Source organism: Oncorhynchus mykiss, chromosome 22, assembly GCF_057628025.1.
Source record: "Oncorhynchus mykiss isolate SJ-2025 chromosome 22, ASM5762802v1, whole genome shotgun sequence".
In the NCBI taxonomy this organism is placed as follows: domain Eukaryota; kingdom Metazoa; phylum Chordata; class Actinopteri; order Salmoniformes; family Salmonidae; genus Oncorhynchus; species Oncorhynchus mykiss.
This window is the reverse complement of record NC_143043.1, coordinates 37,785,214-37,808,082: the sequence shown is the minus strand read 5'-3', so window position 1 is coordinate 37,808,082 and position 22,869 is coordinate 37,785,214. Positions and strand designations below refer to the sequence as shown.

General features: G+C 43.4%; 1 protein-coding gene across 1 annotated transcript in view; it reads right to left on the bottom strand.

Moving 5' to 3' along the window:
* LOC110501775 (titin) overlaps positions 1 to 22,869 on the bottom strand; it is a 175,594-nt gene that overhangs the window by 48,237 nt on the left and 104,488 nt on the right. Inside the window, exons 120-162 of the mRNA XM_090215073.1 lie at positions 22,323 to 22,752; positions 21,847 to 22,152; positions 21,414 to 21,595; positions 21,119 to 21,248; positions 20,644 to 20,943; positions 19,883 to 20,200; positions 19,352 to 19,648; positions 18,949 to 19,248; positions 18,542 to 18,856; positions 18,010 to 18,302; positions 17,700 to 17,850; positions 17,223 to 17,504; positions 16,725 to 17,027; positions 16,279 to 16,584; positions 15,876 to 16,157; positions 15,422 to 15,721; positions 14,936 to 15,241; positions 14,555 to 14,860; positions 14,174 to 14,455; positions 13,769 to 14,068; positions 13,357 to 13,650; positions 10,162 to 13,116; positions 9,550 to 10,050; positions 9,129 to 9,413; positions 8,594 to 8,893; positions 8,180 to 8,482; positions 7,770 to 8,045; positions 7,374 to 7,673; positions 6,459 to 6,761; positions 6,055 to 6,360; positions 5,604 to 5,891; positions 5,035 to 5,337; positions 4,533 to 4,835; positions 4,132 to 4,437; positions 3,682 to 3,969; positions 3,284 to 3,574; positions 2,889 to 3,176; positions 2,092 to 2,679; positions 1,838 to 1,942; positions 1,478 to 1,675; positions 1,074 to 1,370; positions 396 to 983; positions 1 to 303 (exon numbers count right to left, since the gene is read on the bottom strand). Of these exons, the coding sequence (XP_090071199.1) occupies positions 1 to 303; positions 396 to 983; positions 1,074 to 1,370; positions 1,478 to 1,675; positions 1,838 to 1,942; positions 2,092 to 2,679; positions 2,889 to 3,176; positions 3,284 to 3,574; positions 3,682 to 3,969; positions 4,132 to 4,437; positions 4,533 to 4,835; positions 5,035 to 5,337; positions 5,604 to 5,891; positions 6,055 to 6,360; positions 6,459 to 6,761; positions 7,374 to 7,673; positions 7,770 to 8,045; positions 8,180 to 8,482; positions 8,594 to 8,893; positions 9,129 to 9,413; positions 9,550 to 10,050; positions 10,162 to 13,116; positions 13,357 to 13,650; positions 13,769 to 14,068; positions 14,174 to 14,455; positions 14,555 to 14,860; positions 14,936 to 15,241; positions 15,422 to 15,721; positions 15,876 to 16,157; positions 16,279 to 16,584; positions 16,725 to 17,027; positions 17,223 to 17,504; positions 17,700 to 17,850; positions 18,010 to 18,302; positions 18,542 to 18,856; positions 18,949 to 19,248; positions 19,352 to 19,648; positions 19,883 to 20,200; positions 20,644 to 20,943; positions 21,119 to 21,248; positions 21,414 to 21,595; positions 21,847 to 22,152; positions 22,323 to 22,752 (15,658 nt within the window). The remainder of the gene's footprint in view (positions 304 to 395; positions 984 to 1,073; positions 1,371 to 1,477; positions 1,676 to 1,837; positions 1,943 to 2,091; positions 2,680 to 2,888; positions 3,177 to 3,283; positions 3,575 to 3,681; positions 3,970 to 4,131; positions 4,438 to 4,532; positions 4,836 to 5,034; positions 5,338 to 5,603; positions 5,892 to 6,054; positions 6,361 to 6,458; positions 6,762 to 7,373; positions 7,674 to 7,769; positions 8,046 to 8,179; positions 8,483 to 8,593; positions 8,894 to 9,128; positions 9,414 to 9,549; positions 10,051 to 10,161; positions 13,117 to 13,356; positions 13,651 to 13,768; positions 14,069 to 14,173; positions 14,456 to 14,554; positions 14,861 to 14,935; positions 15,242 to 15,421; positions 15,722 to 15,875; positions 16,158 to 16,278; positions 16,585 to 16,724; positions 17,028 to 17,222; positions 17,505 to 17,699; positions 17,851 to 18,009; positions 18,303 to 18,541; positions 18,857 to 18,948; positions 19,249 to 19,351; positions 19,649 to 19,882; positions 20,201 to 20,643; positions 20,944 to 21,118; positions 21,249 to 21,413; positions 21,596 to 21,846; positions 22,153 to 22,322; positions 22,753 to 22,869) is intronic.

Sequence of the window (22,869 nt, the reverse complement as noted above, 5' to 3'; positions counted from 1 at the left end):
ATACAATATCCTTTGTCATTACATGGGCAGATGGTTCACTTGGTTCCCCAAAGCCAGCTTTGTTCTCTGCAGTTACTCTGAATTCATATTGAACACCTTCCGTGAGTCCTTGTACTTTGTAACGTAGGTCAGAGACAGTTTTCTTCGATGCTCTCACCCATCTCATTCCTCTTCTCTCTTTCCTCTCAACCTGATAACCTCTAATATCACTTCCGCCATCTTTAATTGGCCTCTTCCAGAAAATGGTGACAGCGTTCCTGCTGACATTGTCAATCTCTGGGACTCCGGGTGGGCCTGGTGGGCCTGGAGAAAAGGAGGAGCAAAATATATTAACAATGATGTGGAAATAATTACAGTACCGTCAATAGAATATTCTGAATATTCATGCAACTTACCAAAGCTGTCAACCATTTTGACTGGGCCGGATTGTGTTCCATCACCAGTGCCATACTGGTTCACTGCAGACACACGGAAGATGTACTCATTGCCCTTGATAAGCTTGTTTGCAACAAATCTGCAATCAAAGATATTTTCAGCAAGTTTGGTCCAGAGAAGACGGCTTGTTTCTCTCTTCTCCAGTGTGTAGGATTTGATTGTGCAGCCACCATCCTCTTCTGGTGGCAACCATGTCAATGTGCACTTCTCAGCTGACACACTGCTAGCTTCAATGGGGCCTGGAGGTCCAGGGATATCAAGAACCTTGACCTTAACATGTTCTTCTCTGATACCGAAAGGATTGCTGGCTGTAATTGTGTACTCTCCAGTGTTCTTCCTGCTGGCATATTTAATAGACAACGTTGAAGTAGTTGGAGTGCTTGTGATTTGGACAATATCTGAGGTCTTGAATTCTCTTCCTGCCTTGGACCACACAGCTGTAGGTGGAGGTTTGCCAAGGATCTTGGAAGCAGATACCACAATGGTGTCCCCAGCTCTGACAGAGACACCTTCCTTCATGTCTGGATCGATAGAGATGCTTGGTGGTTCTGTGAACAAATGAGGAAGAGAAATTAGGCTACTTTCCATGCCCTATTCTATTGGCTTTGTTTTGAAGTAGAAAAAAACTAAAAACATACCATACTCATCTTTGCAGATAAGGGTATCAGTTTGCTCTGAAGGAACACTGATTGCGCCAGCTGCATTCTTAGCTCTGATTCTGAATTCCATGCTGCTGCCTTCTGTCAGGTCTTGCACAGTAAACGCAAGGCCTTGGACATTGATATGATTTGCTTTCATCCATGTCTTTCCTGGCAATTCCAGTTTCTCAACCAGGTAGCCAGTCAGTTTGTGTCCACCATCGTACTTGGGTGCAGTCCACATAAGTGTGACAGTGCTTCTGGTTACATTGATGACATCAGGCTTACCAGGAGGATCTGTGGAGGAACAAAAAATCCAGTAAATTATCAAGATTAGAGAACATGTTGAAGGATTTCATGTGATATCAATAGGACAGAAAGAGAAAGACAATGAAAAAATGTACCAATTGGATCAAGGGCGATGACTGGTTCTGTTGCCCTGCTTGGCCTTCCTAAACCGGCCGCATTCATTGCCATGACTCTGAATTCATACTCCAGGCCTTCAATCAGTCCAGTCACTCTGCAGTCCTTTACCCTAATAGGGGTCTTAGTGGCTCTCTTCCACATCAAGCTGTTCCTTTCTTTGAATTCGACATGATAGCCTGCAAATATAATAATAATAATAATAACAACAATACATTATTATTTACCATTCAGCAAATGCTTTCAACAGTAATATCAGGAATAGTTCATTGTCCATGTCCATTTTCCTTACAGTCCATGGAAATTCTATGGATTACTAAAAATACTGTTTGCATAATTACCAGTGATTGGTGAGCCTCCATTTTCTTTAGGTTCAGTCCAATTTAAAATGGCCGACTCATGGCGAATGCTCACAATCTCTGGTGGTGCAGGTGCATCAGGCACATCTGGTGAAGCAAGAATGTTTTCAGTTTCGTGAAATTATTGCCATATAGTACAATCATCAAACTATTGATGAATACAGATTTCTGAAGTCCTAATAACTCTTTCTTTCAAACATTTTATTTTATATTTTCAATGTATGACAAGAACTCACTGAATGGATGCTGAGCCACCACTGGGTCAGATTTGAGGCATTCTCCAACTCCATATTTGTTTTCTGCGAACACTCTGAAGATGTATTCAGTACCATCATGGAGCCTGGTAACTCTCATAGTATTCTTCTGGATCGCAGATGCCACAGTAGCCCACTTGTTGGCCGTTGATTGCCGCTTCTCCAGAATGTAGTTGGATATTTCAGTCCCACCATCATCCTTTGGTGGACCCCACTCCAGAGTGATTCCATCGGCAGTGATTTCATCAAACTTGAACGGTCCTGTTGGGATTCCTGGTTTTCCAACCACCTTTATCTGCATCTTTGCTTCTTTGACTCCTGCAGTGTTTCTTAGCAGGATTGTATAATTTTCCGCATCACCTCTCTGGCAATCACGGATGAGCAAAGTTGTCAAAGTAGGTGTAGATTCAACTGACATTCTTCCACTGTCTCCCAGAGAAACATGTCCCTTCTTCCAGATGGCTGAAGGAGCTGGTTTGCCAACAATAGGGACGTTGATACGGACTGTGCTTCCCTCCTTGGCAACATAACACAGATCTGGGATGCCACTCAAGTCACAATCAGGTACGACTGCAAGTTAGGAACACAATGCTTATTAATCTATGAACCAGATAAAATTATAAGTGCAGTAACATAATGCTAAAATAGAACACAAAAAAACTTGAAGATTACCAATAGATATATATATATATATCTAAAATGGCCATGCGTTTTGTCTCCGGTGTATTTTACGAGTGGTTTATTAGCCTAGCTAATTAACACTGGACTACTGGACTTACCGGTTTGATCTTTAGCGATCACAGTGAGCTCCGAAGGTGGTCCCTCTCCAGACTCATTTATTGCTTTCACCCTGTAAGAGTACTCCTTTCCTTCTTTAAGTTCAACCATCATATGTGACATGACCTTTCCTTTCACTAGCTCCGTATACTTCTCTTCACCTTCCTGAAGCTCCAGAAGATAAGCACTGATGTGACTTCCACCATCACTGATTGGCTTTTTCCAGCCAATATGAATGGAATCTTTAGTGATCGACAGTGCCTTAAAATCTATAACTGCTCCAGGTAGTTCTGAAATCAGATAACAAGATCATTTGATTATTAAAAATCTAACTAACAAATGGCATTTAACATCTAATAGTTAAAAAAAACACATGATCACATCCAATAAACCATACCTGAAGCTCTTACAACTCCGGCAGTCTCACAACCTTCTCCGATACCATAGTTATTTTCAGCCAAGACTCTGAAACAGTAGGCTTGTCCAGCTTCCAAGTTAGGAATCCTGAAAGTAGATTTGGGGCATTCGGCTATGACACAGGACCATGCCTTTCTCTCTGCAAGACGCTTCTCAACAATGTAACTCTTCACTGGGCTTCCTCCATCAATCAGAGGAGGATCCCAGCCGATGGATGCATGGTTCAGAGATGTTTCCTTCACAATTAGATTCAGTGGTGGACCAGGAGTATCTACAGAAAAAATAATGCATTATATTATTTTATGGCATTATGTAGAAGGTAAAACCAAATTTTGTTTCTCAAAATAATATTATCTTAAGACAAGAATCATAGCCTACCTAGGACCTTCACGACGATAGTGTAAGACTTCTTTCCGCTCTCGTTTTCAAGAGACAAAACGTATTTGCCAGCATCATATCTGTTGATATCCTCAATGTACATAAGGGTATCCCATTCGGTTGTTTTGATCATGATTCCTGCTCGTTCTTTGAGGTTGGCATTGACCTTGGTCCACACCACCTTGGGTGGGGGACGTCCTATCAGTGGCACATAGAGTCTCATTGTGACTCCGGCTCTCAGGACCAGTGCCTTGCGAAGGTCAGCATCCAGCTCAGCATCAGCGGCAACTACAAGTTAAAATAGAAAGTAGTAGAGAGTTAGAAAAGACATGGTTGTATTTTAGTTGAATAGATAGTAGTGCACTACATGCTTATTTACAATTGTGTGGGTTACTTATATTAGTAATTGTTCTGTACAGACTTGAGAGTTTTCTGATAATGTTGACGTACTCAGGATGTCTTTGGCCTCGTGTTTCCCAGGAACTTCACTTGGCTCGCTGTATCCGATCTTGTTCACAGCAAAGACACGGAACACATATTCTGTTTTATCAATGAGACCAGTAACCAGGAACTTGGTTTGTTGCAGATTTTTGGGCACATTGCACTTCGTCCAGTCTGCTGCATCAGCTCTCTTGCACTCGACAAGGTAGCCAAAGATTTCACAACCACCATCGTAAGCAGGCTTGGTCCAAGACAAGCTAATGGTGCTGTGTGTTGAGTCGACGACTTTAGGGAAAGCAGGTGGTGCAGGTGGATCTGAAGATGGAAGAACATAAGAGAATGTCAGCGAGAAGTGTTGGGACATGTAATCCTTAATGATTTAAGTGAGAAAATGTTGTTGTTATACTTACACACAGGATCCACAGCAAGGGCAGCATTGGATGCATCACTTGGTTTGCCAAATCCAGCTTTGTTCATGGCAATCACTCTGAACTCATACTCAGATCCCTCTGAGAGCTGGGCAGCTTTTATGCTCCTGTCAATCACTGGTTTACGGTTGACTTTAGCCCAGTTGAGCTCTGACGCTTCACGTTTCTCAACCATGTAACCCAGAATGGTAGCTTTACCATCATCAGCAGGCGCTTTCCAGCTGACAGTCATAGAATTGGCTGTAATGTTGGTAATAACTGGTGGCTCACTAGGACCAGGAACATCTGCAAATGAGAGAGAAAGAGAGAGAAGGAGAAGAAGAAAACACTTAAACATTGCACAAGCAGAAGAAGTCCCACTGTTTCCAACACAATCAAATTAAAATATTATATATAATATATGTATATAAATATATATATATATATTTTTTTTTAAATATTTTTTTATATAGAAATGTGTATTCAAACATGTTTGAAATATTACCATATGGATTCTTGACCATGACAGGGTCAGTGAGGATGGGGTCTCCAATACCATACTGGTTCTCAGCACTGACCCTGAACTGGTATTCATGGTCCTGCATGAGTTTATCTACTGTGCAATCGGTCAGTTGACCATTGATATTGGAGGTGACCAGAGCCCAGTTCGCTCTGCTGGTTTCACGTTTGTCAATGATGTAGTTGATGATTTCAGAGCCTCCATCTGCAACAGGTGGCTCCCACCTCATCTTAATACGGTCCGCAAACACCTTGGTGACTTTCACTCCGGCTGGTGGGCCAGGTTTGTCTAAGGAGAACACAGATTATATTACACATCAACTGTTGATTCTGAATATATGAATATTGTATTCTGTATTCTCTTGCAGACCATCACAAACACATTCATATACATCACACTAACATATCTCAAGCCGTTATAAAGAGTTTACAAATTTATTTGTATACAAATACAAAAATAAAATGTATTAGCATGAAACTACAACATCAGTTTGGAATTTGTGCACAATAATAAAAAGACACATTTAGTTTAACTGTTATTATAATTTTGCATACCTAGAACCTTGAGCTTAATATTGGCATATTTAGTGCCATTGGGATTTTCAGCTAAAATAGTGTACTCTCCAGACTCCTTCCTTGCTACAGAGAACAATTCCAGAATGTGTGTGTGTCTCTTCTGTGTCATCTTCATCCCATCAACCAGTTTCAATGGAACACCATTTCTCTTCCATGTAACCTTGGGCAATGGTTTTCCAAACACTACTGCATCAAAGGAGACATTTTCTCCAGCCTTCACTATGATCATGTTCTTCATGTCCAATCCCAGCTCGACCCTGGGGGGAACTGGAGAAACAAGAGACACATCACATCAAGTAAAAGGTCTGTGTTGACCATGCATCCACATTTATTTTGAATCATTTTGGGATTAAAAAAATTGTATTTAGTCATAAAATTGATTCAAAAAAACACTTTGTTTTGTCAATGTTCTGACGGCGCAGTGCCTTACCATTCTCTGCAAACACTGGAATGGCATCTGAGATCTGAGAAGGCAAGCTGATGTTGATTGCTGACTTGGCGAAAACTCTGAAGTGATACTGGGCTCCCTCCTCCAGGCCAGTTACAACATAGTCTTCTGTTTTGACGTTCTGGCAGTTGGCATTGCAGCGAACCCATTTCTCTACTTCTTGACCAATCTTCATGTACTCCACATAGTATCCAATGAGCTTGCTACCTCCATCATTTTGGGGGCGAGTCCAAACAAGTGAAACAGTGCTCTTTGTCACATCCATTACCTCAGGTTTCCCAGGTGGATCTAGAATAAGAAAATGACAACAGTTTTAATTGACAGATTGCAGATTTCAAAGCCAGTGAGGGACACGGTAAGCCGCACATCACATGCTCATTACTTACCGATGGGTGTTCTTGCTGTGACCCAGTCAGTCTGTTTGCTTGGTTTACCCTGGCCGGCCTTGTTGAGGGCAGACACCCTGAATGCATATTCCAGACCTTCCATTAAGCCTGTGCAGTTGTATTCAAGTCCGCGGACAACGGACTCATTTGCTCTTACCCAGAGAAGGCTGTTCCTCTCTTTACGCTCAATGCAGTATCCGGTAAGAGGACTGCCACCGTCAGTTGATGGGGTCTCGTAGGAAAGAGACACTGCTTCACTCTTAACTTTCGTGATACACAGATTTCTGGGCTCGCCTGGGACATCTGGAATTAGAATGTGGAGTTAGTTTGCAAGATTAACAAACATTTTGTAAAACAAATTTATTGTACATAATGTACATAAGAATATGGCCTAGATTCAATCCGATCAACGTTAACCGGCGACAGTAGACACCCGCATAACGAATGTTCTGGCGATGGCGGAGGTGGAACTGCCTAGGAGCCGTCAAATCAATGAGAAGCTGCTCTTGCGATCATTGTCAGAAAGCCACACCCGCCCCACTCGCGTTAGATGTTCAGAAGAAGAAAGTGTAGGCTATATAGAAATAATTACAAAATAATGAGGTTTTCTACCAACGAGGTGTAGATTACATCTCATATTCCAGTGTTCGAACTTGTAAACAAGGCTGCATGGGTTTGATGCAGCCAATGGCAATGTCCACTTTGGGTATAATGCCAGGAGCCACTTATGAAATTGACAGCTATAACACAGTTCCACTTTCGACACCGTCAAAATAACCACTATGTGGATGTTGGCTAAAGCGGATCTGATTGAATCGAGGCCTAGATTACTTAGAAAGTCATAATTCATTGTACAATAGGCTTTTTGGGGGTGGTGGGGGGGCCCATGCTTATACCTTGTCTTGTTTAACTCACCGAAGGGATATCTAGCGATAATTTTCTCTGAATAGATTGGCTCCGAGATGCCAAATCTGTTCTCAGCTCGGACACGGAAGCCATACTCCATTCCAGGGGTAAGCTTGCCAACTCTGTAGCTGGTTGTGGTGCATGAGCCAGAAGCTATGACCCAGTCTCCTCTGCTCACATCACACTTCTCAATGACGTAGTTAGTGATGTTGCTTCCACCATCCTCACTGGGTTGGTTCCACTGAAGTGTGCAGGCATCAATATCAAGCTCAGCGATCTCCAGGGGAGCATCAGGAGGCCCAGGCTTATCTGTGCAATGAAGACATGTACCAACAGCATTCATTTAGGCTATGCATTCTGGCAGTGTGTTAGTCAACTATTTCGAGTTTCCTCAATAAAACTTACCCTGTACTACGACTCTAAGGATCTGGCTTATTTTGGCGGTGCTGTTCTCAGCAGAAAGACTGAAATAACCACTGTCCTTTCTCGAGACGTCTTTCATGATGAGTGAAATGCAGTTTGGAGACTTTTGCACCATGAGACGATCAGATGTCAACAGATCATCGGCTCCTTGCCTCCATTTGCAGAATGGTGTAGGTTTTCCAGCCACAATAGCGTCAACTCTCATTTTCTCTCCTGCCTTTACTGTGACACTATCAGGCATGATGATCTTTGGTGCCACTAAAAAAGAGAGGAAAACATGTTCTTAAAATGAGGACTTAAAAAGGTGTGTGCAACAGGAACGCTTTTTTGAATACCAAACTAAATCCAGACAAGGTAATTCTGGGATTTAAAAAAATATATTTGCGACTTACTCAGCTGCTCCTTGACCTGAAATACTCCCTCAGCTTCTCTTGCCAGACTGGTTCCAGCCACGTTTCTTGCTGCAACTCTGAACTTGTACTTTGTGCCCTCTTTAAGTCCAACGACTACAATGGTTAAGTCTTTAACAACGGAATATGGTGTCCATTTGTCTTCAGGTTCGCCATCCTCTTTGTAATCAACCATGTAGCCATTGATCTTAGCTCCACCATCCCTCAAAGGTTTCAGCCATCCCAGAGTGGCACTGTTCTTTGTCACTTCCAACACATCCATCTTCTTGGGTGGATCAGGTTCACCTATTTAAAGAAATGTGATATTTATGTGAATCAAAACACAAAACAATAAAATCCACTTACACTATCCACTATTTAATTACAATATAAGACATACTGTAACAGTGCACTTACTTATAGGATCAGTTGTCAGGTAGGCTTTTGGAGAGTCTTTAGGAACACCAATGCCATATTTATTGACTGCCATAACTCTAAAGTAGTAGTCACAGCCAGGTGTGAGGCCGGTGACTCTGAAGCTTGTTTTCTTCAAGTCGTTGATACAATTTGACCAAGTCTTCTTTTCGAGTTCACGTTTCTCAACGATGTAGTTCTGGATTTGACAGCCACCATCATTATCTGGAGGGAGCCAAGACAGCTGACAACCGGTGCTTTTCACATCACAGACCTCAAATCCTCCCACAGGTCCAGGAGTATCTGTTCAACAAATGTAACATCAATATTGGATACAGTCCATATAAGAGTACAAACAATTATACTGTAATCAAACAGTACAAACAATTATACTGTAATCAAACTAATAACATTAATTTGACATTGTAAAGAATTAAATGTACATACATTTTTTCTTGTTTAAAGTCTTTCACAGTGAATCACAGTGTCATTCCACAGACTGACATAAAAAGTGAAAGGATAGACCTCAGTGACTTACCCAATACTTTAACACGGACAAATATAGCTTTCTCCCCAGCGGAGTTGGAGAGTGTGAGAGAGTATCTGCCGGAGTCGTCCCGAGTGCTCTCAGGGATCACAAGGAAGGACATAGTATCAATCTGATCTACGTGCCCTCTCCTGGCGACGTTATCAACACCGAGCTTCTTCCAGGTGACTTTGGGGGATGGTCTTCCTCTGATAGTAGCGAAGAGCCTGATGGGGCAGCCTGCTCTAACAATGAAGCCCTTCCTTAGACTGGCATCCAAGTCAATCTCTGGTGCCTCTGTTAGTGGGTGAGAGAAGGGGGACAACATACATCAGACATAAAGAAATCATTATACAATATTAGCTATAAGCTACAGTTCTATAACAACTGGATGTGTTTTCATCTAGGCCTATATCATAAAGTATTTATTTACCGAGGACCTCCTTGGGGTTGACAGCTTCTTTGAGTGTAGCAGGACGACCCCAACCGACCTGGTTCTGTGCAGAGACTCTGAATTCATACATCTGCTTCTCATTCAAGTTTGGAATGGTGAATTCTGTGTGCACCAGCACACCAGCACCAGTGTTGCACTTCTTCCAGCCCTCTTCTTTCTCCTTACGTTTAGCTTCAGCTTTAGCTTTAGCTGCAACTGCAGTAGCTTCATCCTCAGCTTCCTCTTCATATTTTTCCTCACCTTCTCCTGCTGCTGCTTCAGGCTTAGCTTCACCTTCAGGCTTAGCTTCATCTGCAGGTTTATCTTCAGGAACAGCTTCAGCTTCAATCACTTCAGGTTTAGGTTCAAGTTTGTCTCTCATTTCAACCATGTATCCAATGATAGGAGCACCTCCATCATAGATAGGCTTGGCCCACCCAAGAGTAATGGACGTCTTGGTGCTGTCAATCACCTTGAAACTGCCTGGAGGACCAGGAACCTCTGGAATCAAGGAAAACAAAATGTCTGCATGTTAGTACAGCCAACAGGGAAAATGAATAACCAATAATAATAATAATAATACAATGTCTCAAAAATACATAAATGCTGTACCAATTGGATCTTTGGCTGCTACTGGTCTGCATGGTTTGCTTGGCTCTCCCAGTCCAACTTCATTTTCAGCCTTGACACGGAACTGATAGTCGTGGTTGGGAATTAAGTTGCTGACTTTCATGCGTCTCTCAGAGATGGTACTCTTTGTGCATGGCACCCATTTGACAGCACGCTTTTCTTTCCTTTCCAGGATATAACCAGTGATAGACTTTCCACCATCATTCTCTGGTGGGGCCCATACGACTGTCATTTCCTCCTTGCCGATCTTGGTTATCTCTGGTGATTCTGGTGGTCCAGGTCTGTTGAACTGAGTCCTAGCTGTGACAGGTTTGCTCTCCACTGCAGGACCTGTCCCCATCTTGTTTTCTGCTCTGATGCGGAAGATGTACTCATTTCCTTCTACTAGTCGGGTGACATTGCAATAGTTGGTGACAAGTGAAGCAGAGTATGTGGACCAGACCATTCTTCTTGTCTCACATTTCTCAATGATATAGCTATCGACTTCACATCCACCTTCGTCTTCTGGGAGATCCCATGCAACTCTACATTTGTCTACTCCGATTCCAGACACCTTCACGTCTCTCACAGGCCCTGGGACATCCAAGACATTAACAACTGCGTATCCAGTGAAGGTTCCAGCAGAGTTTGTGGCAGTAACAACATATTTTCCGGTGTCTGTACGTTTGGATTTGGTCAAAAGGAATTTAGAGTAATCTGTGCCCGTTTCAATACTAACTCTGGGGTTATCTCCTGTGGCCTTGTCCTTCACCCACTTCACCTCTGGTTGAGGCTTTCCTCTGAGTCCAGCCTCAATTCTGATAGACTCTCCAGCTTTAACCACAAGGGCTCCAGCTAACTTTACATCAAGTACTGGTTTCTGGATCTCCTCTTTAACAAGTACATCACCAGTCTTCACCCAGTCACTTTCTCCACCTTCATTGCATGTCTGCACTCTGAACTGATAGGTTTGTTTTTCCACACACTTGTCAGCCATGAAGTAGGTACTTGTAATCAGATCCTCGTGTAATGGCACCCATTCTGCCGCTCCTGCTTCTTTGCTCTCCAAAGCGTAACCAATGTTGGGGCTTCCACCATCATAGTCTGGCCTCCTCCATTTCAAGAAGACAAAGTTCTTACCCACGTCGGTTACGTGGAAGTTCTCTGGCTCACCAGGCGTGTTAATGGGATCGATGGCAAGGGTTGGTTGTTTAGTCTCTGCTGTGGGCCCAGGGCCGCATTTGTTCGCAGCACAAACACGGAAGAAATACTCGTGGCCCTCCATGAGTTTGGCTTTAACCATGCGGTTAGTGCAGTCAGATGAGATCATTGACCAAAGCCTCACACTGGGTTCACGGCACTCAACAATGTAGTTTGTAATCTCAGAGCCTCCGTTGTCTACAGGGTTCTCCCAGGACACCATACAAGAGTCTTTGGTCACATAGGTGGCCTTCAGATTCTGACAGTGTCCAGGTCTATCCAACACATTCACAGTTATTGTAGCTTCGGCTTCACCACTGTAGTTGTTAGCCTTCAAAACATATATTCCATGGTCTGCTCTGGTTGCCTCTTTGATTCTCAGTTGAACAACAGGCAAGTTCTGAGTTAGTGTTGTGTGCTTGGCGGTTTCCAAAACATCATCACCCTTTTTCCAGATAATCTCTGGATCGGGTCTGGCATTCACGTAACCGATGATGTTGATGTTATGTCCAACTCGGACAGTCAAACGCTCACGGCTTGAGGCATCCATCTCGATCTCTGGAGGTATCATGATGTCTTTGGCAACCACCGATCCAAGGCATTCTCTAGGCTCTCCAACTCCAATCATATTTACAGCACTAATGCGGAACCTGTACTCTGAGTGTTCTTCAAGGCCTTTAACTCTGTAAGCACACTGCTTAATGTGACCATCCTTGTTGATGATCTCCCATTCTCCGCCAGCTTTCTGCATTTCAATAATGTAGCCCATGATTGGACTGCCTCCATCTTTGTTGGGCTTAATCCAGACTAGGTCTGCATTTTCCTTACTGTAGTCCTTGATTCTGGGGTTAACTGGAGGTCCAGGAGCTTTAATTTGACGACAGGGTTTTGCTGGGTCTGATATGGCAGAAGGTCCACTGAAACCAGCAATATTTTCAGCGAAAACTCTAAACTCATACTCATTTCCCTCAAAGAGACCAAGTACTCTGATTCTGAGATCCTTACAGGGTGTCGTGTTGACACGGATCCATTTACCGCCTTTGTGTCTACGCTCAACTATATATCCAGTGATTTGACTGCCTCCATCAAACAATGGCATGGTCCACCCAACAGTGAGAGCATCTTCTGCAATGTCCCATGTGTTTGGTTTGCCTGGATGGCCAGGGGCTTCAAACGTGTGTTGGGCGACAGTTGGTGCACTTTCAAGAGGAGCGCCGATACCCATTTTGTTCTCTGCACGGATACGCACAACATATTCAACACCGCTCTGCAAACGAGGGATCTTAAGCTTTGTAGCTGTGCTACCAGAGCTCACACCTCCCCAGGTTTCCTTCTTAGCCTCTCTCTTCTCAACAATGTAACCTGTTACAGGGCTTCCACCATCATCCTTTGGAGTACGCCAGTCAATAAGCATGTACTCAGGAGTAACCTCAAGGACATTGACTGGTCCAATGGGAGCAGCGGGCACATCAAGAACGGTCACATTCAAAGCCAGAGTCTTGGTTCCTGCAGGGTTGGAAACTGTGAGAATATAGGTTCCACTGTTGGTTCTCATACACTCATTGATGCTGAGAACTGTTGAATAGTTGTCACTCTCAATCTTAACTGCGCCTTCGGGTACAATTTCTGCTCCATCAATGGACCATTTGGCAGTAGGCGCAGGGATGCCTCTCATGATCGCAGGGAGTCTGATAGTGCTTCCACATTTCACAATGATCCCTTCGATCAGCTTGGCCTCAACTTCAACGATTGGAGCCACTGTGAAAAGATGGAGAAGAAGATGCAGGTTAATTGTTAAAATTTGTTTGATGATGGCAATTATGTTGTCTACAAATCAATACAGATAGGGGCGGTTTCCTGGACACAGATTAAGTTTAGTCCTGTAATAAGAATAATTTTCAATGGAGAATCTCTATTAAACTTGCTTTTCAGTACACAACTAGGATTAATCTCTGTTGGAGAAACCAAACCATTAAGTAAATATATAGCAAATCTCACCAAGCTTCTCCTGGCAGAGGACGGGGACAGTGGTGTCTGGTCTACTCAGTCCGATAGCGTTCTCCGCTCTCACACGGAATCTGTAAGTCTTTCCTTCCTCGAGGCCACTAATGTGGCTCTCAGGGATGCTGACGGTGTTCCATTCATCCCACTCTCTCTCTCCTTCCTCTTGGTACTCAACCAGGAAACCTATGATGTTGCTACCTCCGTTGCGGTCAGGCCAGTTCCACACAAGCCAGACCTCCGTCTTGTCGACATCTACATGGTGCAAGTCCTTTGGTGGACCAGGTGGGACTGAAAATATACCACATGGGATGCGATTAGATTACAGATGTCAAGTTAGTTATCAAGATACCACGTACATAACAATACACCCATAGGTCTTAATGTATTTGGTTTGATTGATACTCACACAGTGGATTCATGGCTTTGACGGCTTTGGTTGTTTCAATGTATTCACTTCTGCCGAACTGATTCTCAGCAGCAACGCGGAACAAATACGATGTTCCTTCCATCAAGTGCTTGGCCATCATGCTTCGTTTCTTAGACGAAGAGCACACTGGCACCCACTGTGCAGCTGCCACATCTTTCTTCTCCACAACAAAGTTGGTAAGACGTGCTCCTCCATTGTCCTCTGGGTCTTTCCAGGAGAGATAGGCTGAATCGCTTCTCACCTCTGAAACCCTCAGGTGCTGGATTGGACCAGGTTTGTCTAATAGTGTAAAGAGTAAAGAATAACATAATTGTAGCAACCCAGCATGCTAAACACTTTACATCTGTCTTCATTTATTTCTGACAGAATTGAAAAATCCCTTACCCAGGACGAGGACTGTGCATGTGGCAGTCTTTGAACCAGATGAGTTTTCAATGTTCAGAGTGTAGTCACCACAGTCAGAACGGACACAGTAGCGCATCTCCAATTTGGATCCTAGCGGATTGATCTCAATGTCAACTCTTGTGGGGACATCTTCGTCGTTCTTCTTCCATGTGACTTTGGGGAATGGAATTCCCTTGATTCCAGCAATTAGATTGATATGGGTTCCGGCCATGGCTTTCAACTCACGAGGCATACCCAGTTCAACATCCAATTCAGGATGTTCTTTTGGGGGTAGAAAAACGATATGTTATAATTCAGTTTTTTATTTCAATGATAATGAATTACCCAAATTATGAAAATGATATGTATATGTGAAATTACCAAGTCTGTCTTCTGCCTTCACTGGATCTGTGGTGTATGCAGGTTCAGATTCACCAGCAAAGTTCACAGCAGTTACTCTGAATCTGTAATATTCTCCCTCTTCCAGGTTAATGACCTTGAACTTGGTTTCTTGGCAAGAATCAGGAGTCTGATTCACCTTCTGCCACTCCTCTCCAGCTTTAGTGAACTCAACGAGATAGCCAAAGATCTTGCCCCTGCCACAGTCCTTTGGTGGCTGCCAAGACAGTGACACAGACTCTTTTGTCCAATCTACAGCTTCTGGCAGCACGGGGGGGCTTGGAAGCACTGAAGGAAGAAACCGTTGATTAAATTTGATAGAAATTTTGTAAAGTATTCATTTATTTTTGCATAGTCACTTACCAATTGGATCTTTGGCAAATATGGGCTTTGATGGAGGGCTGGGGTCACCGAGACCCACAACGTTCTCAGCCATGACACGGAACTCATATTCACAGCCCTCGAGGAGGTCTGGAACAAAGTACTCTACTTTGGGGAAGATGCGGTCTTTTCCGGATGCGCGAGTCCATCTATTAGTCATGGTCTCCTTCCTCTCAATGACATAGCCAGTGATGGGCTTCCCACCATCAGCAGGTGGTTCCCAAGTCAGAAGGGCTTGATCCTTATAGATCTCCTGCACAGTGGGCTGTTTGGGTGCATTTGGCACCTCTGCAATTGGACAGAGAATTTATCAGTTGAAGCAAAATGCATTCATGACAAAATATTGTATGGTTGCATCCCATATGGCACCCTATTCCTTACTTGTCAAAAGTAGTGCCCCATATAAGGAATAGGGTTCCGTTTTATGGACGTAACTTATATCTACTCAGTATTTATCTAATAGCTTACTGAAGACATCCTTAGCCTTTGTCTCGGCAGACAGCAGTGGGTTGCTGATGCCGTGGATGTTCACAGCACAGATTCTGATGATGTACTCTCTGCCCTCAATCAGCTTAGGTACTTTGCATGTTGTCCTGGTGCAAGCTGTTGTCACCGGCATCCAGAGATCTCTGTTTGTGTCTCTCTTCTCAATGGTGTAGTTGGAGATGGCACATCCACCATCATCCAGAGGAGGGTTCCAAGAAATCACCATGTAGTTCCTGTAGACCTCATTGAAGACCACTGGGCCCTCTGGAGGCTGGGGACGATCTGAGAGAAAATATTAGCATTTTATCATTAATCATCTATCAGATATGGATCAATCAATAGTCAATGATCAAACATATTTTGATTATAAGGGTTAAATAAAAGTGACATTAGGTTTGTCAATTAAGAACAACAAAGAACACCCTCACCAACTTACCAACAACACTGAGACTGCAAATTCCTTTACGTAAGCCAACAATGTTCTCCACCACCACCTGGTATCTGCCGCTGTGTTCTCGTTTGGCCTTGGGCATAGCCAAGCACAGTGTTTTACTAGTGTTGGTCATTGTGACCTCCTCATCTGCTTTCAGCTCTTCCTCGTTCTTTGTCCATGTTATTGTAGGTGCTGGCTTCCCAGTGAAGCGGCCTTGGAGGGTGCACACGTCTCCCACACGCACAACCAGTCTGTCACGGAAGTCCAAGTCGATCGTTGGGGGCTCTGAGGATGGAAGAACAAAGAAGGGATGTTTTCCATTATTTTTTATTTTAAAAATAAATAACAGTCACCAATATATTTATTAAGATTTAGAATGACTATCTAACCCTTATTCAACACTTACCAAGTTCTTCCTTGACCTGGATTGGCTTGGTGCAGAAAGAGTGCTTTCCCTGACCAATCACGTTGACAGCACTGACACGGAATTCATACGTGGAATTCTCTTTGAGACCTCCCTTTGTGAACTTCCTATCCATCAGCATGTCATCAGTATCGATCTTAGTGAAGTTATCCTTTCCAATCAGACGAGCTTCAAGCACATAACATGTAACCTCAGAACCACCATCGTACTTAGGTGGTCTCCAGGCCAAACTGATGGAGTCTTTGGTGATGGCTGTGATTTCTAGATCCTCAGGACGCTCAGGAACAGCTAGCATGGAAAAAGGACACAAACATCCTATCAGGCCCAATGTAATATTATAAATAATTGCTGGATTTGTATACACTTACGTTACATTTTTGTAACAGCAAATTAGAAAGCTGTCATTCGGGTATTAGGCAGGAACTCACAAATAGGATCTTTGATGAGAACTGGTCGTTCTGATTCAATAAATGGACCCATTCCGATGATATTCTCAGCTGCGATTCTAAAGAAATATCCTTTTCCGTCGATGAGACCCTGGACCACAGCATTGTGCCTGGTGACCGTGTAAGAGACTGCTGTCCAGCCCATGCGGTCAGACTCTCTCTTCTCAATTATGTAGTTGGTGATGGCTGAGCCACCGTCGTCTTCAGGGGAGTACCAGGTCAACTTGCAAGAGTCAATGGTGAGGTTCACACCAGAGAACGGCTGACCAACTGGGCCGGGAACATCTGAGAAACACATGTAAACAAGTTTTCAATACCATTCAACTCCTGGGCCTGTATTCACAAAGCGTCTCAGAGTAGGCGTGCTGATCCTGGATCAGCTCTCCTACTCCGATAAACTTGATACATGTGTATCTCAGGATATCTCCTGAGATATACTGAAGTTTACCAACGAGAAGAAGAAGTAAAGTTGTTTCTTACCCAACACCTCCACAATGACAGCCTTCTTCCTTTCCCCTCCTTCATTCTTTGCACTCAGGGTGTATATACCCTGGTGATGGCGTCTACAGTTTTTGATAACCAGAGCAGAGCTGATTGAAGTGGTTTCAACCTTAGCCTCTGCTGGTAGAGGCTGGTCATCTCTGCTCCATGTGATCTCTGGTGCCGGCTTGCCTGACACGTGGGCCAGGAGGCGGATGGTACCACCGGCATGGACTACAATCTTCTCCTTCACTGAGGCATCCAAGTCCACTTCAGGGGCAACTAAAATAACATGTGTGTGTTTGTTTAAGATGGCATACACTCTGTCTACAACCCAACTGCCACCCTATTCCCTATGTAGTGCACTATACTATATAGTGCACTACATAGAGTGCCATTTGGGACAGAGGCCCTTTCATGGAACTAACAAATGGATAATCAAACTGTATATCATATCATAGTTGTCTTGTCTCTTACTTGTTCTGTCCTTGCATTCAATAACTTCGGCAACTTGACCAGGCTCACCGACGCCAGCAGCATTCACTGCCCTCACTCTGAACTTGTACCTTCCCAGCTCTTTCAGTCCAGACACAACAAACTTAGTGCCTCTAATCTCCTTGTCTTTAGCCTGAAAAAAAAAAATAATAATAAGATTTTACAAACATTGACACACTAAATGTTATATTATCTGAATATATTTAGACTTGAATTTACCAGGTTGTTGCATTTAATATCAAAATAGTTTGTAAAAGAATACGTTTGAGAAATAATTGTATTAGATAATTACCTTTTCCCATCCGTCTTTTATCCCTACTACCTCTTCTTCTTCTTCTGATTCTGATATTTCATTTCCGTCTTCATCGAATATGATTTTCTTCACTTTTTTCTGTTTTACTACTCCTACTTTGTCTGCTTCCGCTGCCTTCTGCTTTTCTATTTCTGCTTCTTTTCCCTCTTCTATGTATTCAACAAAGTAACCAGTGACCTTAGATCCACCATCAATCAAAGGTGGAATCCACTCCAGATCCACTGTTGACTTGGTCCAGTCTGTTACTTTGGGGGTTGGGGGACCGGGGAGAGCTACACACAAACAACATGACATTTACAATGCCAGAAGGCCAAACAATAGAAACAACATAGCTATATAATACATTGAAAATAGAAAAATACACCTTTCCCATGTAAGAAAAACTATATTTCTGCACCTCAAAAGTAACCATAATTCCCTATTTAGTACACTACTTTTGATCAGGGCCTTATGCTGCACTATATAAGGAATAGGATTCCATTTGGGACGCGACCTATATACGTTAACTTACTAATAGGGTCTCTTGAAAGAACAGGATCCGATGGGACACTGGGAAGTCCCATTCCAGCTGCGTTGATTGTGGTCACACGGAACTGGTAGATTGCTCCCTCCTGCAGACCAGTGATCTCATATTCCTGACCCAGGGGCATGACCCTGATAGGGGCGCGGTTCACTTTGGTCCAGCGCTTAGCCGTGGTCTCTTTACGCTCCAGCCAGTAACCACTAACTGGAGATCCACCATCGTATTTTGGCTCACCCCATACAATCACCATAGACTCCAGAGTCACATCTTCCACTAAGGGCTTCTCAACTTGGCCAGGGACAGCTGTTGAGAGGAACCATTTAGAAGTTGGTTAAAAGAAATACTGTATATCCACGGTGACATTGACTTATAATACAATAGTACATTCAACTCACTGAAGAGATTCCTTGCTTTCTCATGTTCGCTGTACAGCGGTGGGCCAACTCCATATTTGTTCTGAGCCATGACACGGAACTCATACTCATGGCCCTCAGTCAGCCTCTGAACTGTATAGAGGCCTTCTTTGGGATCATTGGAAACGTGCACCCATGACTTTCTGTTTTCCTCACGCTTCTCAATGACATAGTTTGTCACCTTGGAGCCACCGTCATCTCTAGGTGGTTTCCATGCAAGTGTTATCCTCTCGGCAAACACCTCTTTGAATTCAATCGGCCCGACTGGTACGCTAGGTCGTCCTGAGTTGAGGAAGAAAAGAAGGAAATGGTGTCATATTACAACACAATCAAGAGGACTAACCAAACAGAAAGAAAGAAATACATTCAGAGAGAGGTTCCTCACCTAGGACAGTGAGTTTGATGTCCTTAGAGGCTTTTCCCAGACTGTTGCTAGCAGTGATAGTGTAAAGGGAGCTGTCGTCTCTCTTGGACTGCTGGATCAGCAGGGTACATTTGTTATCAACAATCCGTTTGTTGACATGCTGATCATATTGCACTACAGCCTTGTCTTCAGGCTTGGCAATGGGAGCCTTCTGCCATACGAGGGAGGGGAATGGACAGCCATGTATCCTAGCCACAATATGGACGTCTAGTCCCTCTTCCCCTTCCATCTGTTCCTTCAGTTCAATGGTAGGAGCACCTAAACAATGGAGGACGGAGTCAGTACAAGTCATTCAACGTTTTTATTTTCATAGCAATGTTTTTGTAAACAAAATGGGTCTTATTTAGAAGCATTTACAACAGCATACATGTGCTGTCATCCTGAATAATGCACTACTGCTGAAATGCTGGTGGCTTACCCATTAAATCATTCAGAACGAATTTAGTGTGCTTTCTGTCGTTAACTTTCTTTTTAAATGGGCTCTTTACTTACATGTCTGGTCCTTGATGATGATTGGTCCAGCGGTGGCCGAAGATCTGCTTGGGCCAGCCTCGTTCACAGCCTTGACGCGGAACTCATACTCTCCGCCATTTTTCAGATCTTCAATGATGAAGATGGTTTCCTCAACGTTACGCTTGTTACACTGCTTCCATGTCTCCTTCTCCGGGCCGCTGGTGTCCCAACTCAAGCGCTCTATGATGTAGTGCTTCACAGGAGAACCACCGTTGTTCTTAGGTGGCACCCATGTCAGGGTCACTGTATCCTTGGTGACCAGATTGACCTTGACGTGGGTTGGGGGATCAGGTATGTCTGAAAATGGGAATAAAGAATGGGAACTTACTAGTAAGGTGTACACTGTGTAACCTACGTTTCACAAACTTTCATGTGTACATATCACGCATTACTACTATATATACACTACTGTTCAAAAGTTTGGGGTCACTTAGAAATGTCCTTGTTTTTGAAAGAATATTTAAAAAATGTGCCCATTAAAATAACATCAAATTGATCATAAATACAGTGCAGTCATTGTTAATGTTGTAAATGACTATAGTAGCTGGAAAGGGCTGATTTATTTATTTACCTCAAACTTTTGAACGGTAGTGTATATATATATATATATATATATATATATATATATATATATATATATATATATATATATATATACACTGTATATCATTTAGCAGACGCTTTTGTTCCAAATGAATATTACTACATTTGAATTTGTTACTAATTAATTTCAAACTTACAGATGGGGTCTCTTGCCCTAGCAGGCTCAGTGGTCTCAGTTAAAGGTCCCATTCCCAGACGGTTCTCTGCCCGCACACGGAACACGTACTCCTGTCCCTCCAGCAGTCCCTCCACAACGTAGGCCTGGCTGAAACAGCACTGGTTTACTATGGTCCAGGCCTTTCCTGTCACATTCTTCTTCTCAATGAAGTAACTCTTGATCCTCTCGCCACCGTCGTTAGCAGGCAGTTTCCAGATCAACCTCATAGTAGCTCTGGTGATGTCGGTTACTTTGAGCCCTCTAGGAGCACCAGGCACGTCTGAAAACAGAAGTCCAACAGACGTTAATACATCTTATTATATGGGATACGTGTTGTGTTTCTCATTCATGTTTTATGTCCTAATAAATAATATACATTTGGATATGAGCCTTTGTCTGTTTTTTCCCCCAGGTTTTTGACAGTGTCTTTTCTATCACTCATTTTTATCACTGACCGAGAACATTGACTCTGACGTTGACATGTTTCTGTCCCGCCTTGTTCTTGGCTGTGATGGTGTATCGTCCAGAGTGGGTCCTCAAGCACACAGGTACAGTGATGTTTGCGGTAGTATCAGTAGATTCAAGCTAAACAAAGGAAAATTAACTCATTACTCCTGGTAAAGAAAGGTCAAATCTGCATATTTATACATCAAGGTCAGACAACATGATTATTTTACTACTTATAACAACGGTTATGTGTTACTTCCTCTCTCCTTGATGTATGGTAGCTGTATCTGTACTATGCCTTACCTCTGAGTCAACTGGAAGGACATGAAGGCGATTCTTCTTGTGGGTCTTTGCTGGTCCAGTGAATTCCCAGGTCACCTTAGGAACGGGACGCCCTTTGATAATGGCAGGGATTCTGAAGGAATGACCAGCCCGGACGCACAGCAAATCTTCCACAACACAATCGATAAGGATCTTCGGCTCCACTGTGACATAAAAAGGCGTCATTAAAACAAACAACAATAAACTTGTGACTACTGGTTGAAGGAACACTTCACTCCAAAACGATCTTTTAGTATTTTCTCCATCAGTCAAATTTGTTTTGCATGTGTTCTGTATCATATGATGCATCTATGAAGGTTTTTGCTTTCCTGAAAGTGGTTAATCTTTCAAACTTGACTGCTGACTTGAAAAAAACACATTTTTACAAAATGGATGAATAAGTAGGTCTAACTACCATGTACGTCCTCAATTAGGACTTCTGTCTTGGGACTTGGGTCAGACTCGCCGATGTCATTGACGGCTGTGACTCTGAACTTGTAGTGTTTCAGCTCTTTGAGACTTGGGACAGTGATCTCAGTGGTCTCATGCAGAGTCTCTAGATCAGTGATTCTGTTCCAAACAGAAGAGGCTTCATCCTGGATCTCAACGATGTAACCCTTGATGGAGCTTCCACCGTCTTTCTCAGGTGGAGACCATGTGAGGCTGACACTGTGCTTGGTTTTGTCTGCGACCTCTGGTGGTGCTGGCATGCCGGGTTTCACTGTGGGGCACAGAGGGAAAACATCAAGGTCACCATCTCTGGTTATTACATGGAAACCCTGTGTCTGTCAATAGGGCACATACTGACATATTCTTCCAAACAATTTCCAAAGCAGCTAAAAGAATGGTCTTGTTCTTGTAACCTGTAGAAAAAGGGAGAATGATACTTACTAAGAGGGTCCACTGCGTATGCAGGATCGGAAGGTCCACTGGGGGGTCCAATACCGGCAATATTGACAGCCATGACACGGAACTCATACGCAGACCCCTCGATCATACGAACGACCTGGAACTCCCAACGCTTAGGAGCACGCTTCGTCACCGGGGCCTTGTTAACCCGAGCCCAATAAGACGAACCTTTCTCCCTCTTCTCCAGCCAGTAGCCAGAGATAGTGGATCCACCGTTGTCTCGTGGAGGGTCCCATGTGACAAGCATGGAGGACCTGGTGTGCTCTGCGATCTGTGGTTTCTCTGGAGTACCAGGGAGTCCGTACAGATCCTTGATGACGGTGGCCTCTGTCTCGCAGGCGTCACTCTGTCCATACCTGTTCTCTGCTCTCACTCTGAACTGGCACTGGCTACCTGTTTCCAGATTCCAAACCTTTGAAAATACATTTGGAAACATTTAGTAAATCATTAAATGATTCAATGAAGTCCACTCTTAGCATTCATGATACTGTCTCAACCTATTGCAATCTATGTCACTGTTGTTTCCTTT